At 43.2% G+C, this 20,314-nt stretch overlaps 1 protein-coding gene across 1 annotated transcript; it reads right to left on the reverse strand.

Moving 5' to 3' along the window:
* Window positions 1-1,230: 1,230 nt before the first annotated feature.
* On the reverse strand, window positions 1,231-20,038 carry hk1 (hexokinase 1). The gene is made up of 21 exons (XM_041954779.1): window positions 19,667-20,038; window positions 12,205-12,367; window positions 9,194-9,342; window positions 8,980-9,099; window positions 8,736-8,831; window positions 8,476-8,575; window positions 8,050-8,233; window positions 7,490-7,645; window positions 7,283-7,370; window positions 6,847-6,992; window positions 6,426-6,618; window positions 6,158-6,269; window positions 5,820-5,968; window positions 5,077-5,196; window positions 4,751-4,846; window positions 4,564-4,663; window positions 4,297-4,480; window positions 3,985-4,140; window positions 3,626-3,713; window positions 2,872-3,017; window positions 1,231-2,267 (listed from the first exon to the last, which is right to left on the reverse strand). The coding sequence occupies exons 1-21, from the start codon at window positions 19,727-19,729 to the stop codon at window positions 2,120-2,122; spliced, it is 2,757 nt and encodes a 918-aa protein (XP_041810713.1). The 5' UTR covers window positions 19,730-20,038; the 3' UTR covers window positions 1,231-2,119.
* Between the last annotated feature and the right edge of the window lie 276 nt (window positions 20,039-20,314).

Genomic DNA, 20,314 nt, shown 5'->3' on the forward strand with positions numbered 1-20,314 from the left:
CATGTCCTGCTGCTCGCCATTCACTAAAGAGCAAGATACTAAGATTTTATGCGATTTGTTCACACTTAGAAGATCAGTGAGATGAGTTAAGGAATTCAGTTACTTCATACACTGACTGATATGCAAGCTGGATCTGAGTTACTGATCTGCTTTCAGAGAGGCTGAGCACATACATGGGTCTGAGATAAAGTTTTATTGCCTCCAGCAGCTCTCCCACCTCCTCTCCACTAGAAAAAGGCTTTTTGTGCCTTGTTTTTTTGAGGTTCCTGAGAATAAGGTGGACTACAGTATGTGGCAGATTTAGTGAATTGCTAAAGGACACATCAAAGGGTCTGAACACACTAACAACACCACTGAACAGAACATGTACATGAGCACAAAAACACCATCAGATTGACACAGGTTTGTCTTTATTTAGTGACTGATTGATTGACAGCATTGGACAGACACAGTCTGGGTTTTGTGAACAGAAGCAGAGATAAAGTGTCTAGGTGATGTGGAGCTGGCTTTCAGTCTGACTACGTCAGGAAAAATCTCAAATCAGGGTAGCTTACAACCTGCTGGTGAGGCTGACCCTCTTTATTCTGGCAGTTTAGCTTCAGGTTGGGTTTGTGCTAATCTGTCCCCAGAAACCAGGATTTGAACTGTGTTTAACAAAGATGGCAGTGAACGCATGTTAGCATCTCAGAGATCCATCCTTGGACAACAGCTGCAGACTGACCCTGATTTTAAAGACCTTTTGTCTTTTTATTGTCTAGAATTTAAAAAAAACAAAAGACCAGGCTCCACATTGAAAATATGTCTCATAAAAATTAGAGCAAATCCACCAGTCGCTCAACGAGTATTATTAATGCAATCATTTGATTCTATTTAAGAGAAAAATAAACTTTATGATTGCCTGAACTGTGCAACTTGAATGAGCCATTCAGTAGTTCACTTGCATGCCCTCCTGAGCTTTTAGGAGCATATACAGTAAAGTGAGTGAGTACAGGGACAAGCTTTATTTTCCAACATGTTAAAATTCCCCTTGAAGTTTCAGCTACTGTGATATTCTTCTAATACACAGTTGGCCATTGTTGTTCCACTGGCATCCATGTTAGCACCACATTCATGTTCCATGGCTGGTGCCAGCGCTTCTTAAGACAAAACCAGCTGTGATTAGTGCCAACAGGATTTCTACTTAAAATATGAGTGCTCTTTGGACATATTAGAGTACATTAGAGTAGGATTGTTGTCATAAATTAGACCAGATCTACACATTAGGCATGGCTTTCCCTACAGATCGAGCATCGTGCAGAAGTCCCTCTTTTGTCACGTGGTTCATTAAATCCTGAAACCGTCTGAGGGGACTTTGACGATGGCCTCCTCCGTGTGCCTTCTTATTGCAACAGTAACATTTTTCATCATCTCCCGATATAAAAATAAAATAAATAGCAACAATGTACGTATAATATATTGCTCTATATCTGGGTGAGACATCAAAAACTTTAAAGCTAAAATATTCCCTTTCTTCTCATTACACATTTATATATGAGCTCATATCCATTTTATGCCTTCTTGTACAAACAGACAGTAGCCTACAGCGAACAACAGACACACCTTTGTCACTTTGGCCTGAAACAGTGCTTTTTGTCTCTGCATCTACTGACTTTGTTGCAAGGATAAATATTTTGTGCAGCAGTGTTTGGAAACTGTCTTGCAACTGTTGCACTGGGTACGTAGTAACAGACTGCAGTTATCAGAGGAATCCTCCAGGTGGCGATGATAAACAGCTCATGGGAGCATTTCAGGAGCATGTGGCCTCTTTTCTGATGCATGTGCATGTTTCATCTCTATGATAAGTTATACCTCAGAAATCACAAAACTGAAAAACCCTGACGAGTCCGGGTATTGTTACAATGGTTAATCAAACGTAATCTAACTACAACACAGTGCCTGATTCTGCTGCATAACACAGCAGAGAAAGCTACGTCCTCTCTCTCAGCCATGTACACGAGCTAAAGCAGATACTGGAGTGAGATACACTGACTGGACTGGTTTGATTCAGGAGGGAAGGAGACGAGGGGAAAGGACAGAGGGGAGGAGAGAGAGTGTAACAGTGAGGCAGAAGAGATATTTTCTATTTATTGTTCATCTCCTGTCTCAGCCGGCAGCCCACGGCCGTGATCAGCGCCGCTCCTTTCCCGCTCCCGTCCTCTGACAGCAGGAAGTTGACTTTACACTGAGGGGCCAGTTCTTTTACTGTCTGGTGCATGACCTTGGAGAAGCTGGACAAGAGACAACAGATTTGACATAATGTTAAAGAGTGAATGGATTTGACTCTACAACACAGTGAGTGAGATCAGCGGTTACATGTTTAACAAGTTAAACAAAAACTTGTATACATGTGCCACAAAGCCAGTGAGAGCTGCCAAAATACAAAAGTTACAGCCTCTTTGGGTTATGTTAGCTTGGCTTGTGATATTGCTAGTCATGCTGAAAGGACAGAATAATGCAATTAGTCTATGACACGTGCTAAACCTAGCATGCTGAAAGGTGGAGGTGGAGTGAGACATTTTATTTAACCTCAAATATCTCTCTTGTATTGTGCAACTGTCAACACTTCCTGTACTTAACGAGTTTCAAACTAAGCATGATTCAACATGATCTGCATGCAATGATGCATGAGGCTCTTCTCTACATGCCATAAACCTGTTTGGCTCAATGATAATGAAACAATTATGTCACTGTTAGTTAAATGTTTGTTTGTGGATCATGAGTCTCTGATCATTCACTCGTTGTTTTTGACGTGTCAGACCAGTGCTGTGATCAGGAGCCTTCTCTTTCATTTAGATGACGTGAATAGTTTTGTTACTGATGAGCTCAACTCACTGTGGATGTAGTTTGTAGAGTGTCCCGTCCACCCCCACAGTGATGTTCAGATGGTCCAGTCCTCGGTTCTCTCTGATCTTATCCACCACGGCCGCCATTCCTGCCCCACACAGCTGGGCTGCACGATGTGACACCACTCCACACACCTGTGTAAGAATCAAAACCCTTATCATTATTGCAACACTTAACAGACTATACCTGCAACCGTTTGCAGAGCCATAAAATATGATATCACTCCACAAATGTTGAAAATAAATATAACTTAACATGGCCTCTTTCACAAGACATGCTCAGTAACAATGTACTGTGGGGTTCAGACTCTTTCACAGTGTCCACACTAACTGTATTGCATTACCAGCGTTTCTGCTGTTGAGCATACCCTGAATGGATTAAATGGAGTGGACAAAATAATAGAAACACCTATCCGTATAAGGCTATGTATAGTTGAATCAACACTTCTCTAAAACAGCTTCAACAAAAACTGAACACTAAAACCTTCATGGATTTATTGCAGGACTTTTGTATTAGCCTGCAATAGTTTTAGTTATATGGACCTAATAAGCTGTCAGTTGAGTTCATATTCACTCCAAACAGGTGCAAAAACGGTCCCCACAGCTCTGAATGTACTATCAAGGGTTAAGCATGAGGCTGGATTAGCTACTAAACATACTTGTGCTTTTGTGTTTTGACTGGGTACAAATTTGAAAAACAGATTTTAACATAATGCTCACATATGTATCTCTCTATACCTTACCTCTTTGACTATGATACTGTCATCGCAGGTGCTGTCCAGCCCTAAGTGTTGCAGGATGGATCTCACCTGCAGCAAAGCCAACCTGTCGCTAGAGAAAGACAAAGACAGAACGGCTGAACATTTAGCAGAGGGGAAATAAACTCAACCAAAGACTCAAGTACACTTTTAAGAAGAGCCCAACAGGGAAATAAGTGAAGTTAATTTGCTGCAGATGCTGTTCTACAAGAGGTGTTAATGGAGTGCAGACTACTGGCACTGATGTTGCTGCTTTCACAGCTTAGCATGATGACAGACACAAGGCCAGAATACTTTTCACCTCCTTGAACAACACAGTGCCCTTCTTCTTCTATTTTTTTTACCTCTCTATCTGTGACAGGAACTTTGTTTCGAAGATGCCTCTGGTCTTCAGTGTTTCAGAAATCTGTCCTCTGAACAGGAATCCTCTCTTGGTCATATCTATCAGGATGTTTCGCACAATTTCGCCAAGATACATGCCGCTGCACATTTTCTCATATCTGTAAAACACATGCAAGCACAAAACATGCACGTAAATGGACACGTACATGCATCCGCACATGTTGGAGGTCATTTATAACATGAGTCCAGGAAATAAAGGGTTCATAGGCTAACAGGTGTTTCTGAGGTTTTTTGTGTGTGAAGGGGATTTTAACCTTTGTTTGCCTGGATTGAGGGAGTAATCGTCCACAGCTCGGTCGTACTCTGTCCTCATGTCGTCAAGGCATCCGTTGTCTCCGAAAGCCCCCCACTCCATGTTGACACACATCCGTCCCTCATCTCCCTCTATCATCTCAACGTTCCTCATCTCCTCCATGTAACACGCGTTGCTGCCAGTGCCTGTGATCAGACGGACACATTAGACTGAGAGTGCACGGAAAACTGTGGATGCATCAAAAAGACTTAATAAAGGGGAAACTAACCAGCGATGAGTCCAACCTCACAGGTGGGTTCTTCGTAGGCACAGGTCATCATGGTGCCCACTGTATCGTTCACTATGGCCACTACATCCAGGTCAAATTCCTAAAGGGGAAACACATAATGTGATTGCAGCGTTAAGTTCCAGACACGAGCCATGCTTACCCACGGCACTGTGCTCTCATAACCTACCTCCCTCCTCTTGATAGCCTCTCTCAACAGTCCCACCACATCTTCTCCTTCACAGTCTGTCGCCTTGAAGCCCTTGGTCCATGTCACCAAGATGCCCTGCGCGCGCACACACACACACACACACACACACACACACACACACACACAAATACACACAGAATTGAAAAAATGTCATATCTTTAGCAGGATGTGAGCATTTTTTTGTCTTCTCTGGGTTCAGAAAATTCTACTGGGCTCATGAAACAGTGTTACTAAAAACAAAACCACTCCCAGAAAAGTCAGTACAGTACATTATGTCAGAGAGGAAGGAGGAGTCGTGCACTCACAGCGTCCAGGCTGGTCTGTCTGCAGGGGAACGAGAAGGTGAAGCCCAGAGGAAGACGAGTGTTCTTCATCCCCATGTAGTCCAGGAAGTCGCTGATACACTGCACAATGTGGTCAAACAGCTGGAAGAAGGAATGTATGACAATATGTGAAACTACACTTCCATTTTTAGCAGTGATTAGTTTTTTTAATTACAACCTCTAATATTCGGTGTTTATTGCTGGTCAGATTAGTGTGTGGCATGAGTGGCATTTTTCTTCCCCATGCAACTCAGTGTTGGGCAGTGATATGATGTGCAATATTACCTACTGCACATTAAAAGGTGCAACTTGTCCCATTGCCAGGGTCTCAGCGGAGGAAACATAAGGGAAATTACAATAATCAATTATCTCTTGTCCTTCATCCTCAGGACAGCGTGACAAGGCCAAAGGTGACAGACAAGATTAGCCTTAAATTCAAATCTATGTTCTAAAGACTGTCAAATCAATGCTAATCTCAACCAACTGTCGAGACTTCTTCCCTACTTCTATCCTGTCTTCTCACCTCTGAGTCAACAGGTGTCACCCCTGACCTCCTACCTAACTACCTAACCATAATCTTTGCAGTAACACTGAGGTAACAGGAGGCTAAGTTCAAAGATTCTCCTCCATCCTTCTGGCGTTCTTTCAAATGTTGTTTGTTGTTGTGTGCATCACCTCAGTCGGTTTAACACAGATGAGTGTGTCTGATTGCTGCTGGATCTCACCTCCTCTCCTGTGCCCTGCATCACTTCGAGAGGGATGGCGTAGATCTTGTTGTGCATCTCCACTGTTCTCCTCTTGCCAGAACGAATCTTGACCAGCAGAACTCTGAAGTTGGTTCCACCTAAATCCAAGGCCAGGAAGTCACCGTGCTCTGGATGAAGAGAAAGGCAGACAAGCAGACATGTAAGAAGCTACCGGCGAGGCTGTTAGTGGCCATGTTTGTATTCTGTTAAACAAATGTTAGGGTTGAATTAGGAAAATGTTTTTTGAAAAAAATGTAAGCACAGAACCAAATCGTATCATCCAAAAGTACCAGCTTGTGTGAGTGTGTATGTGTCACCTGTGCCATCAGGAGTGCTTTGTACGAAGGTTGGCAGCATTTTGACAGTAGCAGTGTCCTGAGTGCTCTTTGAAAGGCCATTTTGGATCTCTATCCTCATTCGCTTCTTTACCTGAACAAAATGAAGAATATCTTAAATAGTGAAGTAACACACAGTGAAAGACACACACACACACACACACACACACACACACACACACACACGCGCGCACACACACACACACACACACACACACACACACTCACAACAGTATCTCTCTGCTCTCACCTCCAGCAGCTGTTCGGTCGTCAGGCGGAATTCGGATAGCGTTTGGGCGATTTGTCGTGAATGTTCGGCGAGTCGGTACGCCACAGCTGTCACCATGGCTGCCCCTTTTCCACTGCCGCTCTCTGATAGGAGGAACCGAACATCAGTGTCCGGGACCAAACGGCGGACTGTCTTATGAAGACGACGGGCATATCTGAAATAGATATAGGAGAATCTAAGTTAAACTTTTCATAAGAACAGTGGTCTCCTGCACAACACAAGCCACCTCCAAACACCGGACAGCAGCTCTTAATGATTTTTGTGGAAACATGAGGAGCAATGAGACGCCTAATATCAAAAGTTAATCAAACAAAATGAAGGGTTTACAAATCACCACACACGCATGCATTCTTATCTTATCTTTAACCTTATCGCCACTCACTGTGGGTGCATCTTGTATAGAGATCCATCGATGCCAACAGTGGTTCGGAGGCGTGCCACTCCTTTGTTCTCCTTTAGCCTCAGTAGGATGCCTGCCAGCACGGCAGCTATCAGGCTGGCAGAGCGGAAAGACACAATGGTGCAAACCTGAGGGACGAGGGGAGGAGAGACACTTCATTGACTGCAGAATAAAATAAACAAAGCAGCTTTCCATTTTTGTAAACTCTACGGCAGAACCTGCTCCAAACCCTCGGATCTCACATGCAAAGCTACGTGATTATGTTTGCAAAAGCATCTCAACATCTGTTTCAATTTTGTTCTTCCCACATGCTTTAGAGAGTCAAACATAATACTTCCAAGCAAACTAAGCATTGCGTCCCTAATTGAAATGGCTTCTCTGAACAGGATTCAAGTGCAATTTCTGCAACAGTACGCACATGCTGCACAGCGATGCAGTCGTCAGTTGAGGGCTCCACACCGAGTCTGCTTAAAATCTCTCTGGCCTTGGACAGCCCCTCCTTACTCCTAAACATGAAAGACAGAGAAGCTACGATGGACCAGGCATATACATGATTTCAGGTTTTATTATTCACATTCTACTTCATTAAGGAACTGCACGGGAATGTAAATGAAGTGTGACGTACTTCTCTATGGCTGAGACGTGTTTGGTCTCAAACTTCCCCTTGGTGAGCAGCTCAGGGGTGATCCTCCCCTCGAACAGCAGGCCCTCTCTGGCCATCTTCACCAGGATGAGACGAACCAGCTCCCCCATGTACATACCACTGACCATCTTCTCAAATCTACCACACAGCGAAAGAGAAAGTGAGCGGTGGGTAAAGCAAACACACAAAAGCGTCTCTCTGAGCTTTGGATGAAAATCATCGTACGTTTCCCCAACAGATAGCTGCTCTCTACCAATTAAAGATGCCACTAGTTGAGCTTTTAGTTGCTGAACCTGTTCTACCGGTTTTCAATTCGGAGGAAGCCTTTGATGTGCTCATTCAGATGCTGCTCGCCTCATGCTGACACTAAAGGCATCTCACATTTTTAGAGAAATCACTTACTTTTCTCTGCTAGAGATATTAACAGAGTCAAAGACTTCTGTGTGTAAACAGCAAACATGCAGGCTAACTTGGATCTGAAACCACAGCATTATAAATCAGCTCATGATGAACGCGACTGCAATTGTTTTGGTTTGACTTACAGCTGCTTGCCGGGGTTGATAGAGCCTCGGTCTATCTCTCTGTCAAACTCCGTCCTGATGTCCTCCAGCCTGCCGTCGTCTCCGAAGGCCCCCCACTCAGTGTTCACACACATCCTGCCCTCGTCTCCCTCCACCAGGTCGATGTTACGCAGCTCCTCCATGTAGCACGCATTGGTGCCAGTACCTACACACAGAGAAACACATATCCTCCCAGCTTAATCTCATTTATATGAAACTTACTGGATTTATCCATTAAACTGACAATTACTTCCTTGCCCTTGATAAACAGACGATGGCGCTGAGTTTGCGATGTGCACTAACTTTGTTTTATATCAGTTTTTTTTTTCATTTTACTTGCAACAATGCCAAATACGCTCTTGATTTTGACTGATTCCTCAACCATTCAAGTGCACATTGTTGAGGTACCGATGATAATGCCGACTTCACAGCGCTGGTCATCGAAACCACAGGTCATCATGGTTCCCACGGTATCATTCACCACTGCCATGATGTCAGCATCATAGTCCTGAAACAAGTGAAAGCACACACGTGAGGTTTTTTTTGCAGCAATGGTTTGCCGTCACCTCCGCCATTCTGCATCCCAGTTTGAATCATACAGTAGGATAAAGAAGTTTGATAACTTCAGACTACAGAACTGAAGTGTAGGGACTAATGATAAGACTCACCCCTCGTTTCTTAATAGCTTTGTTGAGCAGCTTGACGACGTCCATTCCCTCCACTCCGCTGGCTTTGAAACGCTTTGTCCATGTTAGCAGAAAGCCCTGCAGACAAACAGGCAGAGAGGGGAGTGAGAACAGGAAAGAGATTGATATGATGCCGACTATGTAGCAAACTGTAGCAGCAAGAAAGATACTTCCCAGCCTTGATGGAGAAACCTGATCAGTCAATCAGTTTTTACTTTTGTCTTACCTCATCTAGTTTGGTCTGCTGGCAGGGGAAGGAGAAGGTAAATCCAACAGGGAGCTTCTTGTCTTTGATGTTGTGTCTCTCCATGAAGTCACTAAGACACTCTGCCACATGGTCGAACAGCTGGAGCAGAGGTGGAAAGAGAGAGAGAGGATGTCTCAGGTTGGGCTGAAGTGTGTGTGCGTGTGTGTGTGTGTGTATTTCAGTGTAAACCTACTCTTGATCCACTGCCGTGAATGATGTCCTCTGGCGTGTCATAGATCTGACTCTCCATCTGAACGGTCTGTTTCTTCTCGTGGCTCACTCGGACGCGGAGGATCCTGAAGTTACTGCCTCCCAAATCCAACGCAATGAAGTCGCCCTTCTCTGTCGAGGCAGAGACATTTGGAAGACGGGAAGAGGTAAGAGAGGGGGAAAAATGTCCACTTGCAGTTAGATACACAGCCATAGAGCTATACTTTTACATACATTTTAATTTCTAGCAGATGGACTTCCTTAATTAAATTTCACACGGTTTCAACATTAGTTTTCTTCTTAAGAAACAGCTCTGGCCGGGGACATTACTCGGCAGGTAAACATGCATTATCAGGATGTCTTCCGTCTGTTAGCTTAGCAAACAAGCACAGCTCTTACTATTATTCTACAGTGAATTGATGTCACACAGTGTGAGGTCTACAAGGAGCACGGTGAAGAAGGAGTGTGTGGAAAGCTCTTTCAGAAGTTGTGTTGTGTTTGGTCTTAAGCTGTCATCCATCAACTCCAGTTGCAGTCTGTGTATTTTTACACGCATGCATCATGTGGTTTTTCCATGTGTGAATGGTGTTGTGTACACGTTGCTTAAATCTTTGATGCAATATGAACTTCCTGTAGGGTTATGGGTTAATAATTACCCAACCCCACCAGAGGCATTATAGTAGCCATATCACCTGAGCAGGAGCTTATCAGCTAATTAAATTCAACTGTCAACAGAGAAAAAAGGAACAAAGAGCACCCACACCATTGTGATGGTCTATCGTAACTAAAAAAGCTGTAAGGTAATCATGGTCTCTTTGTTATTGTTGTAATTGTTTGTTATCCTCATGAATGGATGCAAGTGTGTTAAAATGAAAAGAAACCTCTCCTCTATACATAAACCTTGACCCTAACCCCTGAGTACACACACACACACACGCACACACACACACACGCACACGCACACGCACACGCACACACACACACACACGATTAAGACCGCTACTTATTCTCACATGAAATATTTACGGCCACTTGACCGTAAGTAGTGACTGTAGTTTATTCATTATGTCTGAATTTGGAACATCACTGGTTTATTGGAATGGAGTAAGTTTATTTATAGAACCTTTCAAGAGCAGATGTCACAAATTGAAAAAAAGCAAGTCTCAACAAAAGGGATTTGAGCTGCTTTTAAAATGTGTTTAAACAGATCTTAAATCCAGGGGTGGACAGTTACAAAGATTAGGAGCTAAAACCTCAAAAGCACAGACTCCTGGAGTGAGGAGCGGCCAACAAACCCTGATCAGAGGACCTCTGCTTCCTACTGGTATGTCTGCAGTAGCTCTTGGTGGCAGATCATGACTACAAGGATCTTGATTCTTAATTTAGGCCAGTGCAAAGACGTCAGGAATAGTGTTACCTGAGACCTTTTGGAGGACTTGGTTAGAAGCTTGAAAGCCGTTTATGGATGCCAGTAGTCAAGACAGGAGGAAATAAACACATACATAACCATCTCCATCTCAGCTAAGTACACAATGGGCCTGAGTTAAGCGATGTGTCTGCCTGGGCCATAGAAACACCTTGAGCAGAAGAGGCTAAAGAGCCAAGGCTTTCCATAACTTTCACCCGCTGGGGCAGAAATGAAAACCTCTGTTTTGTCAGGGTTAAGCTGTAGGAAAAATACTGCTTTCTGTGCTTATCATAGCTCATTAGTAAGAGGACTCAGAGAGTGTACTGGCCTTTGATAAGAAGTGATAAACCAGTCAGTGCCAACACATTGCACACACAGTCTGTGTCCTTTTATTACTTAACTCCTATCCCTCAATGACGTCGTACAATCAAATCAAAGCTTCATCTCAAGTACTAACATGATGTCCCACCGGTCAGAGAGCTGCTGGTGTTGCTGCAGCAGGCATAGTTAAAGTAGATAGCCCACTGATTTATACGGCAACGATTAAAAACAGAAATACCACATTATGCTGATTCTGCCTAAAGGTTCTCATTACATTTTCACCTCTGCCCATTTCACATTGCTGAAACCTTTGGAGAGAGAGGATGCAGAATGAGAATGAGAATGCAAGGTCAGGTCAGTGGTGCAGACTGACCGATAATTTATTTGAAAGGAAGGTAAATGAAGCAGACACAACCAGTATTAAAACTGGATTTGGCCGTGTTAGGTTGGCAGTGCATAAAATATTTCTTGTTATTTGAAATCCTTTGCTGATCAGGTGATGCATTTCTAACCAGACACAGTAATATTCCCATAATTCAGATTAAAGTATTATGTTCAATTACTTGCAATTTCAGGATTCTGACTTGGATTGCCACTGTCTTTTCTAACAACGGCAACAGGATTAGTGCTAATCTCTGATGTGTGTGTGTTTGCATGTGTCTGGAGGTTCAGGTCTCACATTGTAGACTTAAGTAGATTTGTGAGAGAGAGAGCTTTACTTGCATTAATATGCACCTGGCTAAGGTAATAAAATATGTCTCTCAGTTCAAATGGAGGGACAATCACCTCCAAGTACATATTCACGTGAGTTATGAGGGCAGAACAGCTGCAGTAAATTAGGATTTCACAACATGAGACAGACAATGAGAGGGAGAGAGAGGGAGAAGTGCATATGTCACCATACAGCAGAGTTCAGGTTAGATGAATGTAAGCGATGGGGGGCTCTGGGCTGTCAGATAAGGTGAAAGGTACAGTTTGTTTTTTTTCTTCATCCATTTTCTACAAGATCAACATTTCATTAAAACACAATCATCCATCAGAAAGGTTTTATCACTCTGGATTGCATTGCTCTCAGGTTATGTAAACAGCTATCAACAGCTGTCACAATGTGGTTCTGCTTCTAGACTACACATGCTGGGTTAGTTAGTACTGTAGACTCACAGCACCAGAACTGTAAAAGTAAAATAGGCAAACTGGTTCTGACACTGAGATCATCATAGAAAGTGCTTGTAACCATGGTTACAGTAAGCATCAGAGGCACTAACCAGAGCCATCAGGGATCGAGCGCACAAACGTTGGCAGCATCTTCAGCGCAGCGGTGGGGTTGGTGTCCCGACCCAGTCCTTTGACCAGCTCCCTCCGAAACTGCTGCATGATGTCCAGTAACGTCTCATCAGAGAAACGCATGGAGTACAAGTACTTATCGATCTGAAAAAAAAAAAAACAAGTGTTGACTGTTTATCTGTTAATCTTAACTATTAATCATCCATCTGGCACTGCAACAATACCCCACACCCCACTATCCTCTGACACTGGCTTATTAACTTTCAGTCTATAATAATAATAATAATAATAATAACTGAGATTTACTGGTTTTGCTAATGACATGGCCTTTATTTTCTGTAAGCATGATGACGCAGCGAATATGAAAACTCCCAATCCAAAAATGTTTGTTGTCATCCCCCTCCTGAACTGACTGAAATAAAGATAGATCGATCCCTGCCCTGCTTAACCAAGAAATGAATCAGACACAAACTGTCTTTATTACAATCTTTCATAACGACTATTTCTATATTGCTTTATTGCACAATAATTGATGACTCACATCCTGCTGTGTTTTACAGTCAATATCTAATAAAAAGCACAGCACCACCAGCCTGACACACAGCAAGACCAGGAAGTACATGAAACTCACTCAGCGCTGTTATCAGGCAGTATTGCACAGAAGGGTGCTCCCTGTGCCTTTGTTTTATGGGTATGACAGTGACGAGGCTGTGATGATAGTCTCATCACTTACTGACTGAATTTACTGACTGTTTGGTCGCCATACTGGCAGCAGCAGTGCCAGTTGCACAGTCAAAGCACAGTTAGGTGTGCCTTAAAGCTGTTATCAGCAGTTCTGGACACACATCTTGGACCGGTCAGGTTGCCTGTCGAAACTGCCCGCTGTGTAAACTGTCACAGACGCAGCACACAAAAGCCTGAGCTGTGTGGCCTTTTAGGAACAGGATGTTAAACAATCCTGGTGAAATCCATTGTTGCATCACACTGCATGATGACGACAAGACCTACTTTATTCACGAGTGCGACACACCAGCAGATTGTTACAGACACGTAACTCTGGTCAAGTGTCATGCTCATTGTCAGTGGTGGGATGTAAGCGTCAGTGGTACATTCAGTCAAGTACTGTACTGAAGTACAAATTTGATGTACTTGTACTTTTAATGCCACTTTTTACTTCTACTCCACTCAATTTCAGAGGGAAATATTGTATTTTTTATTTCATTACATGTATTTAGCAGATTTAGTTACTAATAAAGTATTTAACTTTTTTTAATTCAAAACCTACAAAGAGTTTATAAAATATAATGCTTGTTATAAGTGAGAGTACCCAGCAGTTTCAAGAAAGACATCTGCAACAATTAGTTGATTAATCAATTGGCCAATATACACAAAATTAATTGGCAACTCTTATTTTTCATCCAAAAAATATTTCACGTCTCCAGCTTCACAAATATGTGAGTAATAATAATCTAATGCTATTTTCTGTAATAGTTTTTTTTCTGTGTGGAGAACTTTTACTTTTAATTCTTTAAGTAGATTTTCCTGAATGTACTTACATTTACTTTAAGTTTAACAGTTCCAAAGCAATACCTTTCTAGTACTTATTATTTTTCAGTGTGGTGTTAGTACTTTTACTTAAGTAAAGGATCTGAATACTTCATCAACCAGCATTTATTATGACTTGCTATGTAAAATGACAGTTTAGTGCGATGGGATTAACTCTTTGAGTTGTCAGAAGGACTCATAACAGGATAATCACCAGTCGGTTTCATAACGAAGACCAGAAAGTGAGATATATATAAAGCACTCACAGGATAAGCCCAGCTCACACAAACATGCTCACATGATTCAGTATTCACACACAAATAATGCTTGTGTGTACTGAGACGTCAATTTGATGATTTACAATTAGTGCTCATTGTAACAGACATCAGATAGGAATGTTGTAATTTCCTGTTTCAGCAGTCACACACTGACTGTATTTCCTGCAGCCCTGGTCTTTGGTAACTGGTGGAGGATAACACCAATTTGGGTGTGAGTGTACTAGCAGGGATGAAGAAAGATTTGGCTTTTGGATCTCTACAAACATTACTGATGTTTAACCATGCAGTATAGTATAAACAAGATGTGAGTCGACATGGATGGAGAGTCACATGTATGAGAAGAGCACTGTTCAACTCTTAACTACTTGGAGGTGTTACATTCCCCATATTCTGTCTAAATGTGGAGTTTGCCTCTGGGATGAAAGCTCATTAGCACACGCTGTTGTCATTCGGGAGCCCACAGGCGAGTAAATGTAACCCCCCACCTTCAGAACCTCAGTGAAATACAGGTATAACCTGCTGGAGCACACCACAAACAGGCCCACAGCCCACCCTGAGTTGTAGTTTACGCTGAGGTCTAGTCGGTGGTTTGAACAGACGTTTAAACTGCAGTGACACGTCAGCACCTGACGACGCCCAGCCCTAATGACGCTCTGGCTTGCCCTCAGCATGTCTTTTTTGAAATACACCATAAACACACACACAAGCAAACCGCATGTCTCTACACAAAAACACTGCACCTGCTATCTCTCACAGCCACACACAGAAACTAGTATGTGCGCTCACATGCAAAGTAAATGCCATTTTATCTAATATTCAGATCTGCACATTGAACAAGCAGCATCACCGAACAGTTCGTCAAACTGTTAGAGATTTGTTGGTGTATCACAACACATTAAACCATTTAAAGCAGAGTATTTGAGAGTCATCTTGGTTCTTTGTGGCATCTTAGTCCTGATGTGCCCTGTGGTAAGGCACCACGCAGGTTACAAACAGGCGGAGCATTTGTATTTGTGTTTTTGCATGTGGTGTGTTTGACCCAGGTCAGCTGTTCACCCTGAGGTAATGAAAGCAGAGCTGATCAAGACAAATGCGCAACAAATATCAGCAGCTTCCACCGATAACATCTCATGTAGAGTTCAGCCACGTACATTTTATGTCATGGCTGAATGAGTACAGAACCAGACCGGATGAGAAAGCCTGGCGTTTCTCCAAACTAACTGCATGGTCTTGTATTGACACATCCCGCTTCTATTCAGTTTACACCTTGTTAAAGTTCCATTTATCAATACTGGTGATACTCACAATGGAACAGATGAATCTGTGTACTGTGAAATGGCTGCGAGTACTGGTGATTCCATTGAGAATCAATACTGTCTGCAGCTCTGTGTTGTTTGTCGCTCACTGGTCCATGCAGCTCTCTCTCAAGCTACTACGGTCTAAGCAACAGGCGTCTGAGGCTGCAAGTCATCTAAGGCTGAAGGTGAACACACCCTAAATTAATCCTGATATAAGAAAATAGCACAAACTTTGCCTGTCAACATTAAAACATATCACAACATTGTGTAAATAATCACTGAAATAGTAAACTGACATTTTTTAATGAAACTTGCCAAATTGCCAAAACTCATTCCATGATGTGAATGCTTGAAGTCCAAACTTGGGACTTGATCCCATCATTACCATCCATCCAAAACAATGTTTACGAGGCTTAAAAGGTAACTCCACCGTTCTTCCACATCAAAATCTGTTTTCAAGTGTGATACAACTGCATGTGTGAAAAACTGTAAAGCTCTGTGGCTAGCTTGGCATTACAGATGGTTTGTTACACAGAGGCACTGGGTAAAACATCCTTGGAAACGGGCTGGCACTTTCAAGCATGGCAGGTGATTGGATAACATCAACCAATCGGATCAACGAGCCATATGATGAGGTAGGACTCTTGCTGAAGCCAGCGGGGGGAACAGCGAAAGCATCTTTTCCATTAAGAAACAGCTTCTGTACCATTCTTTACTCTTCTTTCATGAAGAAATACTCTCCTGTTCTGATATAACTGGTGCTATCGCAGCATCTGAGCTAACCTGAATGAACAGTCGTTTCACTCGCTGTCGTCACACCTAAACCACACCCGCCTGTAGCTGCCAGGAGTTCCTGATGGGGCGCTGTTTGACCCGAAACAACTGTCGTCCTGCCTCATAACTTGACAAGCCCTGGGGTGATCTCGTGAATCCAGCTGCCTCTCAAGGTAATTTTGTTGTTGTTGTTAATTTTTTTTTGCTGAACAGGGAGCTAAATTACCTCAAGTGATGTCACTTAAGTCAGTTGATATCACATGTCAAGTTTAGTGCAGGTCACGTGCACCTCTCAGTAGTCAGCTGATGTAAACAGATCCATTCAGGTTTGACGCCTCAACACGATGATCTGTTTAAGCTGCTTACCCGTTCTGCCCATGCCAACTGCTACACACTGCTGCTGCCTGCCAGCACTGCTGCTCCCTCCTGCTCATTGCTTCTAATGGTTAACGCTCCTGCTATCACCACCTTGTGCAACCAACTGTATCGCTGAATACAACTGTATTTGTAAAATTACTTCCTAGGCTGTGCACATATGCATGGAAATGAGAGCTAATCTTTAATTTACCACTAAGACAAAGGAAACACTAGACAAACTGTGTTGATGGGGCTGAGGTACTTTTAACAGGTCAGAAATGTGTTCATGCTGATACCGTTAACCTACCCACATAATGTTTTGTCACCAGTTTATATATGTGCACTCAGCTAACTAAGTTCAATTGTTATTCAAAAAGCCTGGTTAAAATAAGAATGTGTTCCTAATCAGCTAATTGAATTGTCTACTTAAATAACAATGTGCTCCAGGCTGATCAGCCTGGTCCTGGGTCACAAAAAGGGGAGGATTAAATGGAGGTATTGTCCACATTCCTCCACATCAAACCAAGAGAAATCCACTGAACCCAGACTGAAGTCAATTCATGCTGCAGGGAAGAAATTTGCATCACTGTACCATGACTCAGCCCTCTGCAGCTGGAAACCATGCCTAAGCACTTTAGTACAGCAGAGCATCATCTGATCTCACGTAGCTTAGATAAATATCTCTGCTGTGGGCTGTAGAGAACAACTATGATTCATTGTCAAATTCCTATGAAATTTTGTTTTTCTGAGTTTAATAATTAGATTTATTTTTTTCTGACCAAAGGAGGAGTTTCCAGTTTTTCTGCTGATTTTGAGCAAAGAGACATTCTTTGGTGTGGTGATGCGAGGCCTCTGTGGCCTGCACACATGAGCCTGTAAAGGCCATGTTTTCCCCTCAACACACCTCTGACACACATCCTTCTTTGACACAGCCTGAGGCTTGGTTTAAGTTACAGGAAGAGATCACACACAAACACTCTCTCTTTCTCTCTCTGCCTCTCCTTCCCTCCCTTTTTCGTCCCCCCTTTCTCCTCTTTCCCTCTCCTTTCTGTTTGCATTCCTCCTCTCAACAATGCCGTGTTCTCCTCGTCACCGCGAGTTGGCTTGAGGAAGCACTGAAACCTGACTCCATTGTGTATGTATATGTGCACGATGTTGTGCACACACAGTCTTGCCATGTGGAAAAATACTGTCCTCTACACTGTCCTCTCCTGCACCTTCCCTTCCCGCACACACACACACACTGAAACACTGCTTTAGATGCCCACTATCAGCGCACTGTGTGTCAGAGAGTACAGTCAAGGACACTGCAGTGGATTGAGTGGAGTCGCACTCAGCTGATTGAAGCTCTTTAACAACTGATGAGACACACAGTTTGTCTGAAAACAAATAGGTGATGGGATTATTTGCACACTTTTCACTCATGGTTGCTTAAAACCCTGAGCTGTATGTTGCACAATTTCAGTGGTAGAGAAGCTGTCGTTGAGGCCCGGACAAACGCTGCTCTTTGAAAAACCACACAATGGCTACACACCTGGCACAGCGTGTGTGTGTGTGTGTGTGTAAGCCTTCTCCTCCTGTCACCTATGGTCACATGGTTCAAAGCTGGCCTATTTTAGGGAGAGGAAGAGAGCAGGAGTAAGGAGGGAGGGAGGTGTGTTGTCTTACATCCGATCGTGGCTGCTGATAAATGTCTTTTACCTTTACAAAGTCTGATTTGACTTTGGCACACCTGGGAATGACAGCTTTGTGTATCCTGGATAGTGTGAATAAAGCTTGCCCATTTTCACCGTACTGAAAAAGCAGCTACGGCAGAAAATGGAGGAAGGAAGTGTGATAGCTAACTTTTTCCATTTGTACAGGAAAAACACAAGCGCTTTAATGCAGAATTTGCAGTGGGTGATGACGTGTGACATCATCAGGGAGCGACCTTAAAGGGACCCCGCGCCATGTGAGAATCATAAAACACATTGCAATATGGCAATAAACAAATGGTTCTGAGAGTGTCAACTTCCTATGACTCAGTTTTACCTTAAGGAACTACATTAGTTTACAGGACGGTGTTTATTGCCCAGCAACATTATGTTAAGGCACACTTAAGGAAGACGTACTGGGAACTGCTGGGGTTTGAGTGACTGGAAAAGCTCAGACCCGTCAACACACACACACACACACACGCACACGCACGCCGCTCTACAGGAATGACTGGTCCAGTGAGTTACCATGAGTCTTACAGTGAGGGCTTCAGAGCTGAGAAGCTATGAAAGACGCACATTGATAAGATTCAGCTAATGTCCCTCCACGTTTCTTTCACCATGACCGTTTCATATTCAGCCAGACGCTGCAAGAATCAGCTCTTGGGAGTTTTTTCTAAGTGGCATTTCTATCAGTCCTTTCCTCATTCTGGTTGCTTGAACACACATGAATGCTACAGGAGATAAGCTTTTAACAGACATAAAGCACATAGACACTGGACAGAGGCAGATATGGAGACAAGGAAGATAAGTCACATACATTGCAACTCATTTATTAGATTTTCTCTTTTTTGTGGGAAAAGAAAGAAAACACAGAATATCTTCCTTGAGCATCACAGTGTCAAAGGATCTGCTAACAGACTGCTGTAAAACGATGAAAGGCTGTAAATTTCCTATCTCATTAAAGGAAATGAGAGAGAAATGAGTGAGTGTCATTTTAACGAGAACTTCAGAGAAACTGAAGATGGACTGAACATCCCTCTGCTCATCTGAGCTTTCATCTTTGCCTCTGACTTCCTCTCTCCTCCTCCTCGTGTGTGTCACGTCTCCTCACACATCTTACCACACAAACACACCCCTGTGCAGCGGGTCACGTCCCACTGAGCCACATTGATTTAAAACTTATATTGACAAATAGTGCTCTTGAAATGAAAGCTTTTTCACTTCTCTCCTAACATGATCTATGTTTCATTCACTGTCTCAAGCGATAGAACAAAGGTCTCTGGACTTACTGAAAAACTGCAGTCTTACAGCAAAATTGTGAAGATGACAGTATGAGTAAACTCAATGACCTGCTTTCTGCTCCCCTCAGCCATACAGCGCATTTCACCCAACTCTGCTCCCCTCAGCCATACAGCGCATTTCTTCATATCGGTCTCTATCAGTCATTCAAACATAATGGCAGAAATGGCAGGAGAAGAAACAGAACAGGCTCACCTTTTTAACCTGGTCATCCTTGAGTTCAGTGAAGTAATAGGCTAGTAGCTGGGCTGCAATCATCCTGGTCCTCTTTCCCTCTCACACACACATGCAGACTCACTCAAACCCACACACACACACACACACACTCTCTCTCTCTCACTCTCTGTCTCAGACACACACGTTCAACTACAGTTGGATGGAGAAAAATCCAAAATAAAAAGGTAGTAAAAAGCAAATAAAACTCTGCTCTGGCTGCACTTCGCACATGTAATCTGCTACACACCGCAAGAGATATAAAAATATCCTGAATCCAATCTGGTGTGGTTTAAAATAGACAGAGCTGCTTCATGTGCGGCTAAGACTCTACAGCTCTTCCCTCTCTGAACATGTGAGTGAGGCCAGGAAGCATGGGTGAGACAGCAAGTTTAGCTGCAGGAGGCAGAGAGGGGGGGAGAGAGAGAGGCAGGGAGGGCCAGAACATGAGCCCTGCCCACTATCTCTGAGCTCATTGGTTAGAGAGCGTGAGCGGCCACTGGGAGGGTGAGTGCCACATCCTCTCCTCTGCTATTGGCTGTTTGGCTGACGCCTTGGAGGCAAGCTCCGTGATGGAGGTGGTAGAAGAAGGAAGGGGGGGCAGTCTAATTAGGGAGGAGGAGATAAAGG

This window comes from Chelmon rostratus, chromosome 1, assembly GCF_017976325.1.
Source record: "Chelmon rostratus isolate fCheRos1 chromosome 1, fCheRos1.pri, whole genome shotgun sequence".
NCBI classification, from domain to species: domain Eukaryota; kingdom Metazoa; phylum Chordata; class Actinopteri; order Chaetodontiformes; family Chaetodontidae; genus Chelmon; species Chelmon rostratus.

What these genes read in the sequence shown, in the direction of transcription:
- hk1 (XM_041954779.1), bottom strand. Translation starts at nt 19,729, where the DNA reads ATGATTGCAGCCCAGCTACTAGCCTATTACTTCACTGAACTCAAGGAT. An exon ending in ATCAACCCCGGCAAGCAGCT is followed by an intron (nt 7,646 to 8,049) that starts GTAAGTCAAACC and finishes GCTGTGTGGTAG; the next exon opens with ATTTGAGAAGATGGTCAGTG. An exon ending in CTCTACAAACTACATCCACA is followed by an intron (nt 2,268 to 2,871) that starts GTGAGTTGAGCT and finishes TCTCTTGTCCAG; the next exon opens with CTTCTCCAAGGTCATGCACC.